General features: G+C 27.9%; 2 protein-coding genes and 2 pseudogenes across 2 annotated transcripts; 2 read left to right on the plus strand and 2 right to left on the minus strand.

Moving 5' to 3' along the window:
• Window positions 1-3,849: 3,849 nt before the first annotated feature.
• Window positions 3,850-10,196, minus strand: LOC113365430 (trypsin-2-like). Its single transcript, XM_026606992.1, has 6 exons — window positions 10,139-10,196; window positions 9,332-9,519; window positions 7,400-7,519; window positions 5,086-5,235; window positions 4,841-5,008; window positions 3,850-3,966 (listed from the first exon to the last, which is right to left on the minus strand). Exons 1-6 carry the CDS (start codon window positions 10,194-10,196, stop codon window positions 3,850-3,852), a joined length of 801 nt encoding a protein of 266 aa, XP_026462777.1.
• Window positions 10,197-11,389: 1,193 nt separating this feature from the next.
• LOC113365434 lies at window positions 11,390-12,565 on the plus strand (annotated as a pseudogene).
• Window positions 12,566-14,829: 2,264 nt separating this feature from the next.
• On the minus strand, window positions 14,830-19,906 carry LOC113365433 (trypsin-2-like). Its single transcript, XM_026606994.1, has 6 exons — window positions 19,849-19,906; window positions 19,043-19,230; window positions 17,106-17,225; window positions 16,066-16,215; window positions 15,821-15,988; window positions 14,830-14,946 (listed from the first exon to the last, which is right to left on the minus strand). The coding sequence occupies exons 1-6, from the start codon at window positions 19,904-19,906 to the stop codon at window positions 14,830-14,832; spliced, it is 801 nt and encodes a 266-aa protein (XP_026462779.1).
• Window positions 19,907-21,077: 1,171 nt separating this feature from the next.
• On the plus strand, window positions 21,078-22,253 carry LOC113365435 (annotated as a pseudogene).
• The last annotated feature ends 1,321 nt before the right edge of the window (window positions 22,254-23,574 follow it).

A 23,574-nucleotide genomic window follows, 5' to 3' on the forward strand; every position in this document is an offset into this window, starting at 1 on the left:
ACGTTGTTCAGTGGATTCAGATTTAGACAAATCGTGTTTTCCGGCTACAGCCTAAAAAATTGAATAAAAATATCATAATGTTGAAATGATAATAAAATTTTTTCAATTATCAATAAACATACAAAATTACAATACATATATATGGGGTAGAGCGGGGCTCAAAGGTCCCCGCGGGTAAAAAAGTCCAACACCCATATCAAAAAATCAAGTGAAGTTAAGAATTGTTTAACAACGATATTTGAAAGTGAAGGGAAAAAGAAGAATAACCAGCCTTCACATAGACTTTTGCGACGTTGCTATCTCAAGATAAAGGGCGATGTTTGAAAATCCATAACAAAAGTATTTTCTCTGATGTTAGTTTTTTTATTGTGAGCACTTTTGTTTAGTTTACGAAACCTTTATATAATTTTAATTATACGTTATTTAATTATTTTATAAGATGTATTATCAATTTTAAGTTGGATTCAACAGTTTTTTATATAGCTTCTATTAAAACTTATATGTGAGTGGGGTAAAACCTTCTGAACATTACTTTAGTAAAAGTATAAACAATAAAAAATAGTAAAAAAAAAAGTAAATTATTTTGAAAAAAGCAACAGAAGATAAATTAAATCAATAAATATTCGAACTCTGCTGATGATTATTTCAAATAATTGGCAAAATACTCGATCAAGGTTAGATACAGTGTGATCTCTGTAAAAAATGTATCCATGAAATTTACATTTTGCATTGGTTGAATAATGTAGATATTATTTCGTAAAATTGCTTTTAAATTAGAAATAAGACATTAGACCCGTTTGCCACTTTATTGGCCAACCCATTTTACGTCGTCTTTGGGGTAAAAAGGTCAGGTGACTATTTAAAAAAACGAAAAAAAACACAGTTATACAATGATTAATTAGCTGGGAATTTTACTGAACATAGTCAGATAGTTGTTTGTTTGATTTGTGTTATTTTTTATGATATACTTAATTGGTATGGTTGTGACTTTTCCCCTATAAATTATCAAAATTAATAGTTTTATAAAAATTGATAATTTTATATTTTCGCAATAATTTTTTCTCATAAAAAATATCAACATTTTAATCACCTCAAATCCAAAAGTACCACTGATGCAGTGAGCGGCAGTGACAACCCACTTTTCATTGAGTACTGAACCACCGCAGAAGTGGTCTTTGTTTCTTTGCAAAGATACCTGCCATGGGAATTGGTGCTCGCTGGCGGTGTGACCACCTACAACACGTGGGAAGCCATCGGGGAAGCCGACCACCTCAATTTCTGAAAGATTTATTAGATATTTTACATAAACATAAATTATATTTCTCCTAGCGACATCTGTCAACTGGGCCCTATTCCTTCTCTTCCCTACTTGATATTCCATGACTCATCTATTGACCTTGATAGAGAATTCAGTTCAGTACAGTCAACGACTTGTAACGGATAACACATAATGCTAATATAGGTTTCCATATTTTAGATTTTAAATTTATAACAAACTGATAATAACACAAACCTAGTCTCGAAACGTTTGTGAAATTATTATTTAATAAATAGTGCAAAAAAAGAGTGTTGTTTGTTCATATTTCTAAATTAATAAATTATATTATATATACAAATAAAATGCAATATTTCTGAAAAAAAAATCGAAAAATCCGATGCAAGAGATGTGTCCATCAGAAAAATATTGAAAAACTCACAGTTATCAAAATCTCTGATTACTGACAATTGTAACCACATATGTTAGTACTGATTGCGGAGTAATGTAATAATGTGAGTCTCAAATTTTTAATTATCACTGATGATGACAAAACCTCTTATATCGAAATGTAGGAAAAAGAATGATTTAAGAAAAAGCTTTTTATTTAATTTGGCCTAGTGCGTTTGAGGTTATATATTTGTATTTTATATAATATCAGGTAAATATATTAAAAAGCACAAAATATAATTTATTATGCAAATTTTATATTTCACGTTATGGTTTTAATATGCCAATTGTATGAGTAATTTACAACTAGTATATTGGTAATAACAAATAAAAAAATTGAATTTATTAGTATTTAATTTAATCCAAATAGTATGATCTGAACAAATATTAGAAAAAACTTAAATATTGTTAAAAAAATACTCTATAATCAATCTATTGAGAGCGGTCATACGAACATACGTAATTTAAAAAAAAACTTATATTTTTGAAAATTAACTACAGTAATTATTTAATTAATAAATATTTCAAAAATACTTACTACTAAAAAAGTGACAACAACGCATAAAAATGCATTATTTAATAAACCGAGAAAATTGATCCATTTTATTAATTTATAATAATATTCTATATTTCAAGTCAATTAAATAATTATTTAATGATTTTAACTTACCGCTGGCTGGAGCTGCGGTGGCAGCAGCCACTAACAAGACGAAGACAAACAGTTTCATGTTGTAGAGTATTTGATACTACTATGCTTAGTTTGGATATTTCCCTCATTATTTATATTATTTTTCTAGGCTTATCTAAGAAAATTATTGCAAAACATGCCCTTGTCTTATCGATTTATTAACGGATTAAGAGTTGCTGCTGCCAGATAACGGTTATCTGATGATTCCGAAATTAAAATTGCGCGATCACTGTAGTATATTTTACCTTATTGGAAATTCTAGTTTGAAAGAGATTTCGCATCAGCTAATATCAAATCTTTACATTTTGTGATGTATCATTCAGATAAGTCTAGTAATTTATTTGGACTTGATTAGATAAATGTGGGCTGCCCATGGGAATTTCCAAATTCTATGACAAATTGTAATTTTTGCAAAAAAATTTTGTGATTAGAATTTTCATTTTGAAGCATAATTGATTTAGATTTTCTAAAAGTGTAATACAAAGAGTTTGGTTCTTGCACCTGTACATTTATCATTGAACTCATCAAAAACATTTGAAAACAGTAATTGAAACAGTTTTTACAATTAATTTATATTTCAGATTTCTCTAGTTAGTGTTGTATCATTCTAAAAAAAAATTGATGTATAAATGCAATATTTTTGCATTTTCGAAAGGCTTAGTTTTACTTAAAAATATTTTCTTAAAATAATGTTACAACTCATGATATATCCTGATAAATTTATAGTTATTAAAATAAAATCTCTAATATTCGAACAAAAATTTTTGGTAAAGTGTGTAGCAAAACTGGTGAATAAGTATGCTATTTTAGTAACTATTTAAAGCTATTTCAAGGTTTCAGAATGAATTTCAAGCAAATGATTTTGTTCAATATAACACTGTTCTCAAGCTTGTGAAAAATTATAATATATGTTTCAAATAAAATTGGTAATATTAAATTATAATATTTATAGGAAACAGAACTTACAAATCCGTTGATAAATAAAAAAAATCATAAATATAAATTGTTCAATAACAAAATTCACAGAAGGTCGAATAAAATATTCCATTGATTGTCTACTTTGTTATTAAGATTTTTTACGTAAAATTTATATCAAATGCGACTCATCGAATATTCAAATATACGGGTTGTTTTAAATTACATTTTTTATTTATATTCAAATTCAACCGTATTTAGAAAAATAAAATATTATAATTTACTGATAATGTCAGTTTTTCTGTGACAATCTGACTCTTATATTAGCGTAAAACCTTAAAAGGTTCATAATTATAATGATTTATATTTTTATCTCAATTTTAAAAACTATAGACATGTTAAAGTTTTCTACGATTTTTATTAAAAGAAAACACGAAGTTATATTACTGAATAATATATTTTAATGCAGTATAAAATCATTGTACTAAATTATTAATTATTATTACTAAATTAATTTATAATGCAATTATATCGAAATAATTCATTTAGTATTTTCGCTTATCCAATCTAAGTAACCAGAAACTCTTGTATAAACGGATGGTCTGTTGCGAGATCCGCATGGGATATAGCCCCAAGAAACCACACCCAGTAAAGTAACCTTTAAGTAAGACAAAGTCAGTAAAATACAATGAATATGAAACAGTAATATGTATTATTAAAATCGATTGATATGCATTTAAGTGACAAACAAAGATACTTCATATATTCCGCAAAACACTAATATGAATAAGACATATATAAGTAATCAGAATGAGATATTTTTAGGTAATAAGTCAGAAATTGTTGAAAAAAATTGGAATAGAATTGTGATATTTTTATAATTATGAACTGTGAGCGATGAAACAATTATGAATAGATAATGAAGCTTAACTAATAATGTGTAAAAGAATATATCTTGTAGAAATGTTAGAATTGAAAAGCAAAAATTGTTCATCTTTGAGTCCGATCAAAATATTCATATCACTATTTTTTAAAAAAATTATAATTACATGTAGTTTATCTTCTTTCTTTTATTTCGCGTGAATAAAAATTGATCATTTTTTCTGACTATTATGCGTCTTTTTGTGGAATAGATATAAAAGTGAATTTAGCAAAAGTGAATTGATTTTGGTGTCGCAAAATTGTTTATAACATGAGTATGAGTTTGGAATAAAACAGTTGGCAAATTTACTTTACTTAAATAAAATATTAGTTTGATACTAACTTCTTAAAGTTTCAGAAAGATAGGACAAGAGATCTTACTAAATTTGATTCTAACAAACGCTACTAAACTAAATGTTGAATATTCAAATCACCGTAAAGATTGAATATGTTTGACGCCTTGCTTATAATAGCATTAAAACTATAATGTATAATAAAACAAAAAATGAAAATAAAAACCTCATTATGAATACCAAATGAAACTCCATGAAAATTATGCAGAAAATGGAACGAACTATTAAAAACTGTTAATTGAAGGAATAATAACTCACATCATCGCCATTGTATTGGACAAGTGGACCACCTGAATCACCAGAGCAAGCGCTGATGCCACCAGTCAAGGGACCAGTGCAGATGTTCAAAGGATCGAGAGGAGATGCTCCTGGTCCGCCCATAGCATTTTCGCAATCAGTATATGGAACAATCGGTTTGTCAACATACTGAAATATTAGAAATATTCATTAGCATAAACAAAAAACTGAATATAATACTATTGGCAAATAAAATAATTCAATACCTGTAGTTCATTTGGATAAGTGGGGAAGATGGTAGTTGAAGTAGATCCCCAACCAGAAAGCGTCACTTGTCCAGAATGTGCTTCGTCTTTCAATGGAAGTCTGATTGGCTTCACATTGTCGTTAAATTTGAAAGGTGTTGCTAACTCAATCTTAAATGAAATAATGTATGCGATAATCAACAGGCCATTTGATTCATTAAAAAATGAAAACAGACTTAAAATCTGCCAATAATTATATACAAGTACATTTGTAAGTTATTTACAGTTTATTGTTAAAACAATTATGTAAAGTATTCATGATGTTGATCCAATTCTATAAGAATTGCAATACACCTAAGTCTGTTTTTACACGGAGATTGGTTCCAGAAGAATCCGTGTAAAAAAAAAAGTGTAAAAAAGGACATTGATCTTATACAAAAATGGGTGATTTGTTCCTAATCTCTAAAACCTATTAAAATTGGTGAAAAACAAGAATTTTTAAGAACAAGAATTAAATTAGTGCTATTCACATTTGCTTTGACCAGTAAAAATTGTGTGTACGCGCTAAAGGGGAATTCAGTTAAATCTTTAAGCTAGTGTTCGCAAACTATCGATACTATCGATGGTTTCAGACTTTTTTCTTTCATAAATACTTTTTTGTGATATGAACATACTTCGCAAAAATTCAATTTGACAAAAAAAATTTAAGTACATACAATTTCAAATCGCGCTAAATGGAATAAATTCGTGTAAAAAAATTAAAAATATTCAATTTTCAAACCGTGTTATATCAAAACCGTGTACAAAAAGACCGTGTAAAAACAGACTTAGGTGTATATTATATATTCACATTCATAATATATCGTCATATTCATAATAGCATTGTAGTTAAATTATACCTACTATTTGAATTTCCTAATACAATTAAACTGTATTTTTATTAGTGTATTATTTAATAGTGTTTACGTGTTATTCAACATGTACATAAATATTTTTTACAAAATTTTTGTAAATTCATTGATTTGATTAATTATTGAAAAATTTATAAGCGTAAAGTGGTTGTTTAAATTTATTTGAAACTAGTGGGGTGGGTGGCATCGTGCCTTAAGGCAAATTGCTGGAACTTCCCGTACCGTAACGAAATGTTCGAGGAATACTGAATGTTTTCAAATAGAGTATTATAAATATTGTAACATTGTCTAATATTTATAAGAATTATATAAACTGAATTGCAAAGTTGAAATTATTTGTTTCAACAAAAAACTAAAAAAAAAAAAATGGAACAAAAATTTTTTTTTCCAAAATCAATTATTTTGTTAAGACAAGCAGAAAGTTTTTTGAATCATTCAAATCGGACGCTTAGTTCTCTCAAAAACTGCCATTTTTTACATATTTAGCTCCGTATCTTCGAAATGGCTGGGCCTGCCTTTGCCAAAAACTAATAAACACTTTTCCCAATCATTACTAATTGAATGTTTTTTAGATCATTCAAATCGGATACTCCGTTCTCTCAAAAATTCGATTTCTATTTTCCGCACTCTTTGCTCCGTATCTCCGAAACGGCCGGACCTGCCTTTGCCAAAAACTAATCAGCTCTTTTCCCTATCAATAGGAATCGAATGTTTTTTGAACCATTCAAATCGGTTGATCCGTGCGCCCTAAAACGTGACTGGAATTTTGTATCCACACATACATACACACACACACACACATACACACACACACACACATACACACACACACACACACACATCCATTTTTTCTGAGGTATGCCAAAATGTTCAGAAACCTTCAAAACGTCGAGAAATGTAAAAATTTTCAATTCCGATTTTCGGCCCATTACAATAACTTACCCTACGGGAAGTTAATAAGCAAAATTAAATTATATCAAATAAAATAACACAGTTGCAAACAATATTTCACTTCAATATCATCATATTTAATTTGTTAGAAAATATGAATTAGGTATGGAAAACTATGAAAATATAATATACAAACGCACTTATACGAAGTAACAAAAATAGTTCAATGATACAAAAAGTGATTTGATTATCACGTAAGTGATAATAAGTTTTCCTATTACTCTCTATTATATATACTAGGCTCTAGTTCTACTCTAAATTATTATAAATATCATGAACATATTCTTACAATATAAGGAGAGATAACTATTTGAGTGAAGCAATTCACGAAATGAATTTCTTTGATAAGAACTGTTACTGTTGCAAATTAGGTATGTGAAGGTATTGACAGAATATATGATTAGTTACAGAACGATAATCGAATCATTATGAATAAGAACTGAATTATGTAATATATAAAATGAAAAACTTACCAAAGCGACATCGTAAGGACCCACCCTTCCAGTGAAGGACGAGTGGACGATGGTCCTCTTGTAGGCGCAACGTTGCTCAGATGATTCGCTTTTCGACAAATCGTGTTTTCCGACTACAGCCTGGACAGATTAATTATCAATTAATTCAAATCGAATTTAATATTCATACAATTGGCTTTTGCGTTAATTAATAACACAAATATATAAGTTTGCAAAATATAACAGCATTATATTCATATAACAGCTACTATTCTGAATAGAATGCTTCAAAAATGATTTAAGTACTACTTTGTAATATAATTGTTATATATAAAAACATAGAACGTTCCTATAATAATAATAAATATTTTAATTTTGATTTTAAGCTAAAATTATCGAACTGTACACAGATCATTCTAAATGAAATCCCATCTTTTAGATTTATCTCGTCTCATTCTATTCGTTTCGAGACAGCACTGAATATTAGTTATTTAAGAAAATATACTTTTAAACCAGATCAGTAAGGCAAAAAATTTCCATTTTAACCAATTTTATAACATATTTGACAAAAAAATATATGGTGTGCTATATAATTAAATCCAATCAATTAAAATAAAATTTTAAAATTCATTTATAAAGTATATATGACTAATGTACAAAGTAAAAAATAAACCAAAAAGCCAGATTATTTAATATTTGCTAGGTTAGCATCGCGTTTAAGTATAATAATAAATATTTAAGTTGTATCAATTACAAATGTACATTAGTACAAAAATTATATGTTTCTACATACTCATTTAAAACACAGGGTAGGACGGGGTTTATAAATATATATATATATATATATATATATATATATATATCAAAAAACCAGTAATGTTAAAGAAAATTTAACTACAATATTTGAAAATTGAGGGAAAACATATATAACCAAACACCATCAAGATTCTTACGACGTTGATTATTTCTGAAAAAATACCAGATCAAAGTTAATTACAGTGTTATCTATGTAAAAATGCACCCATAAATTTATATTTTGCTTGAGTTGAATGATGTATTAATTATTTTGTAAAAATTCTTCAAAATTAAAATTAAAATATTAGACCTGTTTGCCCCCGTCCGAATTTACCCCGCCTATGAGGTAAAAAAACAGGTTATCAATTTTTTGAAGACAGTAAAAAGATACATTTCTAGAAAAACGGATTAGCTGGGATTTTTACTGAACATAGTCAGATAGTTGTTTCTTTGATTTTGGTTTTTGTAATATAGCTCAAAGTCAAACTCGCCCAATATAAGTATCAATTATATAATATGAAATTAATATTTTCCAAGGATTTGTTTGTAACAATGTTATAAATGGTCAAATAAATTACTTATAAATCCTACTAATATACTAACATGATAACAAAATATTAATAATGAATATATTTAATTTTATAATTTTTAATTTTAATTGTTACAGTTTAATTTTTTTTAACTATATCGATAACAAAGTTTTATTCTTTTTAATGTGTTCTTCTTTGAATAGTATGTATTTTTTTACAATAATGTTAGTTCTATATTTATTGCAAACTATTTTAAAACTTCTGAAGACGACATGTCCAGTGTCAATTCGTATAGAATAAATATTCATTATTGTCTACTTTTTATTTATGTTTGGTTTATTAGCTAACATTTTAAGAATATATTAATGTAATTAAACAAATAAACAATATTTATTTTACTTTTTAATATATTTTAATAAATTATTAAGAAATATCAATATATTAAAATAAAAATTTTTAATAAATTTTGTAATGTGAGCATTCAAAAACTAAATGAACAGGTTTCTCTGAGACATGTACAGCAACTTACCATAAAATATTCATTTATATTGTTGTATTAAATAAATGTTATACCAGGAGCAATATTACAAAAGAAATAAATTTTCTCTGTGACGAAAGAATGTCTTACCTCGTAATTTTCCGTTCCGCTGATGCAGTGCGCGGCAGTCAAGACCCACCTGTCGTTCAAGATGGAACCGCCGCACAAATGCTTTCCGGACCTTTGCAGAGAAACCTGCCAGGGAAACTGGTGAGGCTTGGCAGTCTGGCCACCAACTACACGAGGAAAACCTTCGGGGAAGCCAATCCAATCGATTTCTAAGAAAAAGTAAAAAGTATAAATGAGAGAATTTATCAAAAATATAAAAATACATAACAATACAAAATATAAAGATAGAAAAACTCGATAATATTTAATCGCCCAATTCTGATCCATAGTTAACAAATAATAATAAAAATTTATTTTATAATATATTAATTTATAATCAAGTTACCGCAGAGTAAATTATAGTATTCACAAAAAATCGAAAATAATAATTCTTTTATTTCTTCGCGTTTCAAAAGATTATGAACATTTTGGCGCAATAGTTTGATCTATCAAAAATGTTCAAACGTTTCAAACAATTTAAAAATGTAAAAAATGTCAGATTCCTTGAAAAAACTAAGTTTTAAGAAGTTATCAAAATTCTCAAAAATCTTATTTTTTAAACATTTCGTAAAATTTTGAAGGTTTTTTAACAAATTTAATTTTTGGTACGGTAAGTTTCAGCAATTTCCCTTGAGACACGATGCCATCAACCACTAGTTTAATTTTATTTATCATATTATAATTCCAAAATATTATTCCACAAACTTCACATAAAACACATTGATAGACAAAACTAAAAATATTAGTTGATTTAAATAAGATGTGGTTAAAGATTATTCAAAAACTTGCCGTTTGTTGGTGCAGCAGCAGCGGCTGCCATGATCAATGTAAAAACGTAAAGTTTCATGTTTGTTAATAACTGTGGTATATGAGGAAAGTGGGAACATTCTCTTATTTATATAGAATCAAGTACCAAGAATAAAATACTTATCTACTATATTATGCGTTTCAATCATTTTTAGATTCAGACTTATCTATAATCAATTGCACACCGCAAAGACAAAGAATATGCATTGTTTACATATTACCCGACATTATATGAATCATAAATAGCATAAATAAGATTAATAGTACAAATTTTCATAAACATATATTCTTTAAAATATATTTCTCATATTCGAAATGAAATATATATCTCATGTTACAATATTACTTTAAAAGCAAACTTTGAACAGTTTTTCCTAAATTCATCAGTTATAATAACTAGTTATTTTTGAAATGACTAACGGAGTAATCGTTGTTATATATCCCAAATTATCTTTTGAAAATTTGGTTACCAATTTTATTACAGTTAATAATAACCGACAATAAATGGTATAAAGTTGTTTGTCTGTTTTCAACAATATATGCATTCAGTTAAAAATATTGGCATTCCCGTGACTAATTATTGTTAGAGCTAATAAATTCGCTATCAGAAGCTCCAATTCGACATGTGTTTTGAACATCCTGATATCAAGCAGTAGTGATATCAAAATATAGACAGCAATAATAAAATAAAAATAAAGTAAAAATAGCCCTTCCGACATTAATAAAAATACATAACATGCAATTATAAATTAATCAAATAGAGACAAGCCAAAGATATGTAGCGAAGTTATGTTAAAACATAAGTTTACAACAGCTTATGCAATTTTGCAATTTACTTCATAATCCAATTTTTTTCTAAAAAAAATATTCAAAATTTGTTACAGAAAAAAATTCTAATATTGTAAAAAAAAAGTTTATTTTCTCAGTAATAGGTATATCTACAACCAATCTATGCAGTATTTTAATGATTGATTTTATTAGAGATAAAAATAGTATTTGATATAAATTTGAATACAAATTATATCATTTTTTTTAAATCAAAATATTTTTTGAATACATTTTTGACTAATCAAAATATTTGAGTAGACGGTCCAGACGAAGCGCAGGTCAGTATCTAATCATTTGTCTGGTGAAGATACGATCTCACGCATGAATCAAAATTTACACGATGCATTTTATTATAAATAGCGCGATTTCAATGAAAACAAATCATATCACAACAAGATTTAAAAAATGAAAGTTATATTAGCCTTTTTATTGGTGGCAGCGGCTACAGCTGCACCAGGTAAGAAAACATAAGCTGTCAATCATTCATTTCGAAAATTGTAGCTATTAAATAGTTATTTATTCCAAGCTTCAAAGTTACATTAAAAATCGAATGATTAACTTTTCAGACGAGGATGTAATCGGTTTTCCTGACGGATTCCCGAGAGTGGTTGGCGGTCACACCGCGGACCCACATCAATTCCCGTAGCAAGTGTCCTTGCAGATGTTTGGCAGCCACTTTTGCGGGGGCATCATATACAATTCCAAATGGGTGATAACCGCAGGACATTGCATCATGGGTATAAATGGATTTGAGGTACGTTGTAAGCTCAGTTATTCAAGCAAGTAATGCAATAACAATTGCCAAGAATATGCTAAATTCTTCTCTTAGGCGGTAGCAGGAAAACATGATCTGTCCAAGACCGAGTCGACTGAACAACGTTCTGCCTTCAAGAGAACTTTTGTGCACAAATCGTACGGAGGAAGCGTCGGTCCTTATGATATTGCAGTGGTACGTAAAAAATATGTTTGTTTTATAAATAAGATTTTATCAGTTATATATAAGATTACTTTTTCAGATTGAAGTGGATCCACCATTTAAATTTAATGAAACCGTGCAGGCTTTGAGAGATGAACCTCATTCAGGGCAGGTGACATTATCCGGTTGGGGTTCTACATCGACCACTAGTTTCCCTACATATCCAAATCTTTTGCAGGTAATAAAATAAAATCCATTATATTATGCATGATAAACAATATATGTTTCGTTGTTAGACCGTGAACAAACCAATTGTATCTTATGCCGAGTGTGAAAAGGTTTTGGGAGGTCCCGGAGCATCTCCGCTTCATCCCTTAAATATCTGCACCGGACCCTTAACCGGCGGAGTTAGCGCATGCTCCGGAGACTCCGGCGGACCACTGGTGCAATACAATGGAAATGAGGTAAGCTCTTAAAATTTTTGAATAGTTATAGAGTTTCAATCATTTTAGTTTTTCTGCATCTTTATTCATGATTTATTATTATAGGCTACACTTTTGGGTATTGTGTCCTGGGGTTACATTCCTTGCGGATCTTTGAACAGACCATCAGTTTATACGAGAGTTTCTAGATACTTGGATTGGATTAAGGAGAATACTGAATAACAATACTCTACGGCTTTTGTTATAAATTAATGTTATTCATAAATTAGTATTTAAATAAAATTGAATAGTAGAATATCAAGTTTTTCAATTTATATTATTAAAAGTATTTTTGGTTTCACCAATTCTGCATAATTTTGAATTTAATAAATTAACTCCACTTAGGTCAACATTACACACGTTAATAATATTTAATTAATAATTAATTATAATTGATCATATTTAATTAAACCCAATTATAGAGTTAATTAAGATACTTTATAGAATACTAGGTGTACCCTATAATATGATACTTTGTTATGCATATAATAAACAGTAGAGTATGGCATCATGCCTTAAAGCAAATTTCTGGAACTTCCCGTACTATAATAACATACACGACACACTCACACACGCTAATTATAACTTATCAGTAGTATCATTTATAGAAAAAACAATTACTGCAATAGAAAAAAAACAGTTGCTTCGTCGTAATCATCATCATTTTTTAATCGTGAGCTTTACAAACTTCATTTTGAGTATCAATTATTATAGAAAATATTCGTTGTTATTATACAGAATCATATCTATGTATATAATTCTAATCCCAAAATACCAAACTTTTTTGTATCAAGGACACCTTATTTTGTGTTAAAGGCTTTGCAATGGACTCCCTATTTACCCGATATATTTTTTTATAAATTTTCAACTATACTAAAGTTTATTATTTATTAATTAAAATAAATATACATGTTACTTGTATACATTTATTGAATTTTAAATGATAAGAAATAAAGTAAGTAAAAAGTAAATGTTTAATTATCAACATTTAGCAACAATTTTGTAAACTTCAATCATACATCTCCAGGCTAATGATGTCCAGTCTACATTTTTTTGTTAGCAGATCTACTATTAAATCATTTTTTAACTTCCTATAGAGTAAGTTGTAAAGCAATCGTCCGAAAATTAAAAATGATTTTTTTCCTTTTTTTACTTTTCATAGGGTTCTGGAAATTTTGGCATACTTTGGACAAAATTGATATATGTGTGCGGGTACAATATTTCCACGATTTGGGGCGCATGGATCAACCGATTTAAATGGTTCAAATAAGCTTTCATTTCCTATTGATAGGGAAACGTGCTGATTAGTTTTTGGTAAAGAATGTTGACAAAAACAGGTCCAGCTGTTTCGGAGATACGGAGTTAAAAGTTGAATGATTTAAAAAACATTTTGTTTGTATTGACGATGTAGAGAAGCCATTGGCAAATAAATTTTTTATTTCAAAATTTCAAAAAAATATTTTTCTTAAATATCGAAAACTATTCCGATTTTATTTTAAATTGTAGCTAAGATTTTCAAGTTTTCTTTTACACATTAAATAAATTATTTAATGCAATTCATTTAAAATGATTCTTAGAAATATCAAATAAAATCCTTTATTCTAAGTTTCCGTTTCATTAGATTATGTTTATTTGCTTTTCATGTGAACATATATAAACGTTGTCGATCAATTTATAAGCCCTTGTATTTTGTCTACAGAATACGAATACTGATTATTGTATTTATAATAATCAATTTGAAAACATTTAAATTTCTTCGAATATTTACATGACGGTACGGAAGTGCCAGCAATTTATCTCAAGACGCGATGCCATGCATCACTGGTTATATTTAGTATCTTGAAATACTTTATTATTTTTTGCCTTGTAAATCGCAAACGAATATTGCCAAGACTTTCAGTAGTCAGCAAGTTGGGTCTTTACAAGTTCAACCATATTGCGACCACAAATCGAGTGCTACTTATGCTGAATTTGTATTACTTATGCTACAACTTACACATTTTTTAAAAAACAACAATATTATTATTAAGTTTTTAGTTCTATTTATAAATATTGTATATGGCTTTACTAAAGATAGAAATATACAAGTAAATTGATATTAACGTGGTGTATTGTGTATCCACTACCATAGAAACCTGAATATTGACATGGACTCCTGGGAATCCATGTGAACCACTTTGAAAATTAGTGTTCTAGTCTGTATCAATATATAATTAAAATACAATAATTATCTTTTGAAACTATTAACACTAATTATCTTAATTTTCTGTTTTTCTTGGTAAGTAAAATCTATATACATCAAAGTTTGTCATGTACTCGTATAATTAATGAAAAAAAAACGGTTTTAGATTACAGAATAATATATTTATATGCAGTAGAAAATTATCGTAATAAGTTATTAATTATTATTACTAAACTTATTTATAATAATATTTTAATAGAAAAATTCATTTAGTATTTTCGCTTATCCAATCTAAGTAACCAGAAACTCTTGTATAAACGGATGGTCTGTTGCGAGATCCGCATGGGATATAGCCCCAAGAAACCACACCCAGTAAAGTAACCTTTAAGTAAGACAAAGTCAGTAAAATACAATGAATATGAAACAGTAATATGTATTATTAAAATCGATTGATATGCATTTAAGTGACAAACAAAGATACTTCATATATTCCGCAAAACACTAATATGAATAAGACATATATAAGTAATCAGAATGAGATATTTTTAGGTAATAAGTCAGAAATTGTTGAAAAAAATTGGAATAGAATTGTAATATTTTTATAATTATGAACTGTGAGCGATGAAACAATTATGAATAGATAATGAAGCTTAACTAATAATGTGTAAAAGAATATATCTTGTAGAAATGTTAGAATTGAAAAGCAAAAATTGTTCATCTTTGAGTCCGATCAAAATATTCATATCACTATTTTTTAAAAAAATTATAATTACATGTAGTTTATCTTCTTTCTTTTATTTCGCGTGAATAAAAATTGATCATTTTTTCTGACTATTATGCGTCTTTTTGTGGAATAGATATAAAAGTGAATTTAGCAAAAGTGAATTGATTTTGGTGTCGCAAAATTGTTTATAACATGAGTATGAGTTTGGAATAAAACAGTTGGCAAATTTACTTTACTTAAATAAAATATTAGTTTGATACTAACTTCTTAAAGTTTCAGAAAGATAGGACAAGAGATCTTACTAAATTTGATTCTAACAAACGCTACTAAACTAAATGTTGAATATTCAAATCACCGTAAAGATTGAATATGTTTGACGCCTTGCTTATAATAGCATTAAAACTATAATGTATAATAAAACAAAAAATGAAAATAAAAACCTCATTATGAATACCAAATGAAACTCCATGAAAATTATGCAGAAAATGGAACAAACTATTAAAAACTGTTAATTGAAGGAATAATAACTCACATCATCGCCATTGTATTGGACAAGTGGACCACCTGAATCACCAGAGCAAGCGCTGATGCCACCAGTCAAGGGACCAGTGCAGATGTTCAAAGGATCGAGAGGAGATGCTCCTGGTCCGCCCATAGCATTTTCGCAATCAGTATATGGAACAATCGGTTTGTCAACATACTGAAATATTAGAAATATTCATTAGCATAAACAAAAAACTGAATATAATACTATTGGCATATAAAATAATTCAATACCTGTAGTTCATTTGGATAAGTGGGGAAGATGGTAGTTGAAGTAGATCCCCAACCAGAAAGCGTCACTTGTCCAGAATGTGCTTCGTCTTTCAATGGAAGTCTGATTGGCTTCACATTGTCGTTAAATTTGAAAGGTGTTGCTAACTCAATCTTAAATGAAATAATGTATGCGATAATCAACAGGCCATTTGATTCATTAAAAAATTAAAACAGACTTAAAATCAGCCAATAATTATATACAAGTACATTTGTAAGTTATTTACAGTTTATTGTTAAAACAATTATGTAAAGTATTCATGATGTTGATCCAATTCTATAAGAATTGCAATATATTATATATTCACATTCATAATATATCGTCATATTCATAATAGCATTGTAGTTAAATTATACCTACTATTTGAATTTTCTAATACAATTAAACTGTATTTTTATTAGTGTATTATTTAACAGTGTTTACGTGTTATTCAACATGTACATAAATATTTTTTACAAAATTTTTGTAAATTCATTGATTTGATTAATTATTGAAGAATTTATAAGCGTAAAGTGGTTGTTTAAATTTATTTGAAATAAGCAAAATTAAATTATATCGAATAAAATAACACAGTTGCAAACAATATTTCACTTCAATATCATCATATTTAATTTGTTAGAAAATATGAATTAGGTATGGAAAACTATGAAAATATAATATACAAACGCACTTATACGAAGTAACAAAAATAGTTCAATGATACAAAAAGTGATTTGATTATCACGTAAGTGATAATAAGTTTTCCTATTACTCTCTATTATATATACTAGGCTCTAGTTCTACTCTAAATTATTATAAATATCATGAACATATTCTTACAATATAAGGAGAGATAACTATTTGAGTGAAGCAATTCACGAAATGAATTTCTTTGATAAGAACTGTTACTGTTGCAAATTAGGTATGTGAAGGTATTGACAGAATATATGATTAGTTACAGAACGATAATCGAATCATTATGAATAAGAACTGAATTATGTAATATATAAAATGAAAAACTTACCAAAGCGACATCGTAAGGACCCACCCTTCCAGTGAAGGACGAGTGGACGATGGTCCTCTTGTAGGCGCAACGTTGCTCAGATGATTCGCTTTTCGACAAATCGTGTTTTCCGACTACAGCCTGGACAGATTAATTATCAATTAATTCAAATCGAATTTAATATTCATACAATTGGCTTTTGCGTTAATTAATAACACAAATATATAAGTTTGCAAAATATAACAGCATTATATTCATATAACAGCTACTATTCTGAATAGAATGCTTCAAAAATGATTTAAGTACTACTTTGTAATATAATTGTTATATATAAAAACATAGAACGTTCCTATAATAATAATAAATATTTTAATTTTGATTTTAAGCTAAAATTATCGAACTGTACACAGATCATTCTAAATGAAATCCCATCTTTTAGATTTATCTCGTCTCATTCTATTCGTTTCGAGACAGCACTGAATATTAGTTATTTAAGAAAATATACTTTTAAACCAGATCAGTAAGGCAAAAAATTTCCATTTTAACCAATTTTATAACATATTTGACAAAAAAATATATGGTGTGCTATATAATTAAATCCAATCAATTAAAATAAAATTTTAAAATTCATTTATAAAGTATATATGACTAATGTACAAAGTAAAAAATAAACCAAAAAGCCAGATTATTTAATATTTGCTAGGTTAGCATCGCGTTCAAGTATAATAATAAATATTTAAGTTGTATCAATTACAAATGTACATTAGTACAAAAATTATATGTTTCTAAATACTCATTTAAAACACAGGGTAGGACGGGGTTTATAAATATATATATATATATATATATATATATATATATATCCAAAAACCAGTAATGTTAAAAAAAAATTAACTACAATATTTGAAAATTGAGGGAAAACATATATAACCAAACACCATCAAGATTCTTACGACGTTGATTATTTCTGAAAAAATACCAGATCAAAGTTAATTACAGTGTTATCTATGTAAAAATGCACCCATAAATTTATATTTTGCTTGAGTTGAATGATGTATTAATTATTTTGTAAAAATACTTCAAAATTAAAATTAAAATTAAAATATTAGACCTGTTTGCCCCCGTCCGAATTTACCCCGCCTATGAGGTAAAAAAACAGGTTATCAATTTTTTGAAGACAGTAAAAAGATACATTTCTAGAAAAACGGATTAGCTGGGATTTTTACTGAACATAGTCAGATAGTTGTTTCTTTGATTTTGGTTTTTGTAATATAGCTCAAAGTCAAACTCGCTCAATATAAGTATCAATTATATAATATGAAATTAATATTTTCCAAGGATTTGTTTGTAACAATGTTATAAATGGTCAAATAAATTACTTATAAATCCTACTAATATACTAACATGATAACAAAATATTAATAATGAATATATTTAATTTTATAATTTTTAATTTTAATTGTTACAGTTTAATTTTTTTAACTATATCGATAACAAAGTTTTATTCTTTTTAATGTGTTCTTCTTTGAATAGTATGTATTTTTTTACAATAATGTTAGTTCTATATTTATTGCAAACTATTTTAAAACTTCTGAAGACGACATGTCCAGTGTCAATTCGTATAGAATAAATATTCATTATTGTCTACTTTTTATTTATGTTTGGTTTATTAGCTAACATTTTAAGAATATATTAATGTAATTAAACAAATAAACAATATTTATTTTACTTTTTAATATATTTTAATAAATTATTAAGAAATATCAATATATTAAAATAAAAATTTTTAATAAATTTTGTAATGTGAGCATTCAAAAACTAAATGAACAGGTTTCTCTGAGACATGTACAGCAACTTACCATAAAATATTCATTTATATTGTTGTATTAAATAAATGTTATACCAGGAGCAATATTACAAAAGAAATAAATTTTCTCTGTGACGAAAGAATGTCTTACCTCGTAATTTTCCGTTCCGCTGATGCAGTGCGCGGCAGTCAAGACCCACCTGTCGTTCAAGATGGAACCGCCGCACAAATGCTTTCCGGACCTTTGCAGAGAAACCTGCCAGGGAAACTGGTGAGGCTTGGCAGTCTGGCCACCAACTACACGAGGAAAACCTTCGGGGAAGCCAATCCAATCGATTTCTAAGAAAAAGTAAAAAGTATAAATGAGAGAATTTATCAAAAATATAAAAATACATAACAATACAAAATATAAAGATAGAAAAACTCGATAATATTTAATCGCCCAATTCTGATCCATAGTTAACAAATAATAATAAAAATTTATTTTATAATATATTAATTTATAATCAAGTTACCGCAGAGTAAATTATAGTATTCACAAAAAATCGAAAATAATAATTCTTTTATTTCTTCGCGTTTCAAAAGATTATGAACATTTTGGCGCAATAGTTTGATCTATCAAAAATGTTCAAACGTTTCAAACAATTTAAAAATGTAAAAAATGTCAGATTCCTTGAAAAAACTAAGTTTTAAGAAGTTATCAAAATTCTCAAAAATCTTATTTTTTAAACATTTCGTAAAATTTGAAGGTTTTTTAACAAATTTAATTTTTGGTACGGTAAGTTTCAGCAATTTCCCTTGAGACACGATGCCATCAACCACTAGTTTAATTTTATTTATCATATTATAATTCCAAAATATTATTCCACAAACTTCACATAAAACACATTGATAGACAAAACTAAAAATATTAGTTGATTTAAATAAGATGTGGTTAAAGATTATTCAAAAACTTGCCGTTTGTTGGTGCAGCAGCAGCGGCTGCCATGATCAATGTAAAAACGTAAAGTTTCATGTTTGTTAATAACTGTGGTATATGAGGAAAGTGGGAACATTCTCTTATTTATATAGAATCAAGTACCAAGAATAAAATACTTATCTACTATATTATGCGTTTCAATCATTTTTAGATTCAGACTTATCTATAATCAATTGCACACCGCAAAGACAAAGAATATGCATTGTTTACATATTACCCGACATTATATGAATCATAATAATAATATTATTTTTGAGCAGCATAAATAAGATTAATAGTACAAATTTTCATAAACATATATTCTTTAAAATATATTTCTCATATTCGAAATGAAATATATATCTCATGTTACAATATTACTTTAAAAGCAAACTTTGAACAGTTTTTCCTAAATTCATCAGTTATAATAACTAGTTATTTTTGAAATGACTAACGGAGTAATCGTTGTTATATATCCCAAATTATCTTTTGAAAATTTGGTTACCAATTTTATTACAGTTAATAATAACCGACAATAAATGGTATAAAGTTGTTTGTCTGTTTTCAACAATATATGCATTCAGTTAAAAATATTGGCATTCCCGTGACTAATTATTGTTAGAGCTAATAAATTCGCTATCAGAAGCTCCAATTCGACATGTGTTTTGAACATCCTGATATCAAGCAGTAGTGATATCAAAATATAGACAGCAATAATAAAATAAAAATAAAGTAAAAATAGCCCTTCCGACATTAATAAAAATACATAACATGCAATTATAAATTAATCAAATAGAGACAAGCCAAAGATATGTAGCGAAGTTATGTTACTTCATAATCCAATTTTTTTCTAAAAAAAATATTCAAAATTTGTTACAGAAAAAAATTCTAATATTGTAAAAAAAAAGTTTATTTTCTCAGTAATAGGTATATCTACAACCAATCTATGCAGTATTTTAATGATTGATTTTATTAGAGATAAAAATAGTATTTGATATAAATTTGAATACAAATTATATCATTTTTTTTAAATCAAAATATTTTTTGAATACATTTTTGACTAATCAAAATATTTGAGTAGACGGTCCAGACGAAGCGCAGGTCAGTATCTAATCATTTGTCTGGTGAAGATACGATCTCACGCATGAATCAAAATTTACACGATGCATTTTATTATAAATAGCGCGATTTCAATGAAAACAAATCATATCACAACAAGATTTAAAAAATGAAAGTTATATTAGCCTTTTTATTGGTGGCAGCGGCTACAGCTGCACCAGGTAAGAAAACATAAGCTGTCAATCATTCATTTCGAAAATTGTAGCTATTAAATAGTTATTTATTCCAAGCTTCAAAGTTACATTAAAAATCGAATGATTAACTTTTCAGACGAGGATGTAATCGGTTTTCCTGACGGATTCCCGAGAGTGGTTGGCGGTCACACCGCGGACCCACATCAATTCCCGTAGCAAGTGTCCTTGCAGATGTTTGGCAGCCACTTTTGCGGGGGCATCATATACAATTCCAAATGGGTGATAACCGCAGGACATTGCATCATGGGTATAAATGGATTTGAGGTACGTTGTAAGCTCAGTTATTCAAGCAAGTAATGCAATAACAATTGCCAAGAATATGCTAAATTCTTCTCTTAGGCGGTAGCAGGAAAACATGATCTGTCCAAGACCGAGTCGACTGAACAACGTTCTGCCTTCAAGAGAACTTTTGTGCACAAATCGTACGGAGGAAGCGTCGGTCCTTATGATATTGCAGTGGTACGTAAAAAATATGTTTGTTTTATAAATAAGATTTTATCAGTTATATATAAGATTACTTTTTCAGATTGAAGTGGATCCACCATTTAAATTTAATGAAACCGTGCAGGCTTTGAGAGATGAACCTCATTCAGGGCAGGTGACATTATCCGGTTGGGGTTCTACATCGACCACTAGTTTCCCTACATATCCAAATCTTTTGCAGGTAATAAAATAAAATCCATTATATTATGCATGATAAACAATATATGTTTCGTTGTTAGACCGTGAACAAACCAATTGTATCTTATGCCGAGTGTGAAAAGGTTTTGGGAGGTCCCGGAGCATCTCCGCTTCATCCCTTAAATATCTGCACCGGACCCTTAACCGGCGGAGTTAGCGCATGCTCCGGAGACTCCGGCGGACCACTGGTGCAATACAATGGAAATGAGGTAAGCTCTTAAAATTTTTGAATAGTTATAGAGTTTCAATCATTTTAGTTTTTCTGCATCTTTATTCATGATTTATTATTATAGGCTACACTTTTGGGTATTGTGTCCTGGGGTTACATTCCTTGCGGATCTTTGAACAGACCATCAGTTTATACGAGAGTTTCTAGATACTTGGATTGGATTAAGGAGAATACTGAATAACAATACTCTACGGCTTTTGTTATAAATTAATGTTATTCATAAATTAGTATTTAAATAAAATTGAATAGTAGAATATCAAGTTTTTCAATTTATATTATTAAAAGTATTTTTGGTTTCACCAATTCTGCATAATTTTGAATTTAATAAATTAACTCCACTTAGGTCAACATTACACACGTTAATAATATTTAATTAATAATTAATTATAATTGATCATATTTAATTAAACCCAATTATAGAGTTAATTAAGATACTTTATAGAATACTAGGTGTACCCTATAATATGATACTTTGTTATGCATATAATAAACAGTAGAGTATGGCATCATGCCTTAAAGCAAATTTCTGGAACTTCCCGTACTATAATAACATACACGACACACTCACACACGCTAATTATAACTTATCAGTAGTATCATTTATAGAAAAAACAATTACTGCAATAGAAAAAAAAACAGTTGCTTCGTCGTAATCATCATCATTTTTTAATCGTGAGCTTTACAAACTTCATTTTGAGTATCAATTATTATAGAAAATATTCGTTGTTATTATACAGAATCATATCTATGTATATAATTCTAATCCCAAAATACCAAACTTTTTTGTATCAAGGACACCTTATTTTGTGTTAAAGGCTTTGCAATGGACTCCCTATTTACCCGATATATTTTTTTATAAATTTTCAACTATACTAAAGTTTATTATTTATTAATTAAAATAAATATACATGTTACTTGTATACATTTATTGAATTTTAAATGATAAGAAATAAAGTAAGTAAAAAGTAAATGTTTAATTATCAACATTTAGCAACAATTTTGTAAACTTCAATCATACATCTCCAGGCTAATGATGTCCAGTCTACATTTTTTTGTTAGCAGATCTACTATTAAATCATTTTTTAACTTCCTATAGAGTAAGTTGTAAAGCAATCGTCCGAAAATTAAAAATGATTTTTTTCCTTTTTTTACTTTTCATAGGGTTCTGGAAATTTTGGCATACTTTGGACAAAATTGATATATGTGTGCGGGTACAATATTTCCACGATTTGGGGCGCATGGATCAACCGATTTAAATGGTTCAAATAAGCTTTCATTTCCTATTGATAGGGAAACGTGCTGATTAGTTTTTGGTAAAGAATGTTGACAAAAACAGGTCCAGCTGTTTCGGAGATACGGAGTTAAAAGTTGAATGATTTAAAAAACATTTTGTTTGTATTGACGATGTAGAGAAGCCATTGGCAAATAAATTTTTTATTTCAAAATTTCAAAAAAATATTTTTCTTAAATATCGAAAACTATTCCGATTTTATTTTAAATTG

This window comes from Ctenocephalides felis, unplaced genomic scaffold (assembly GCF_003426905.1).
Source record: "Ctenocephalides felis isolate EL2017-DRISC unplaced genomic scaffold, ASM342690v1 CF-g0.4_SCAFFOLD_00998, whole genome shotgun sequence".
NCBI classification, from domain to species: Eukaryota; Metazoa; Arthropoda; class Insecta; order Siphonaptera; family Pulicidae; genus Ctenocephalides; species Ctenocephalides felis.

Coding starts and splice junctions, on each gene's coding strand:
- LOC113365430 (XM_026606992.1), bottom strand. CDS start 10,196: ATGAAACTTTACGTTTTTACATTGATCATGGCAGCCGCTGCTGCTGCA. Junction 7,520..9,331: donor GCGGAACGGAAAATTACGAG/GTAAGACATTCT, acceptor TAATCTGTCCAG/GCTGTAGTCGGAAAACACGA. Junction 5,236..7,399: donor GTCCTTACGATGTCGCTTTG/GTAAGTTTTTCA, acceptor ATTTCATTTAAG/ATTGAGTTAGCAACACCTTT.
- LOC113365433 (XM_026606994.1), bottom strand. CDS start 19,906: ATGAAACTTTACGTTTTTACATTGATCATGGCAGCCGCTGCTGCTGCA. Junction 16,216..17,105: donor GTCCTTACGATGTCGCTTTG/GTAAGTTTTTCA, acceptor ATTTCATTTAAG/ATTGAGTTAGCAACACCTTT. Junction 15,989..16,065: donor CTTATCCAAATGAACTACAG/GTATTGAATTAT, acceptor CTAATATTTCAG/TATGTTGACAAACCGATTGT.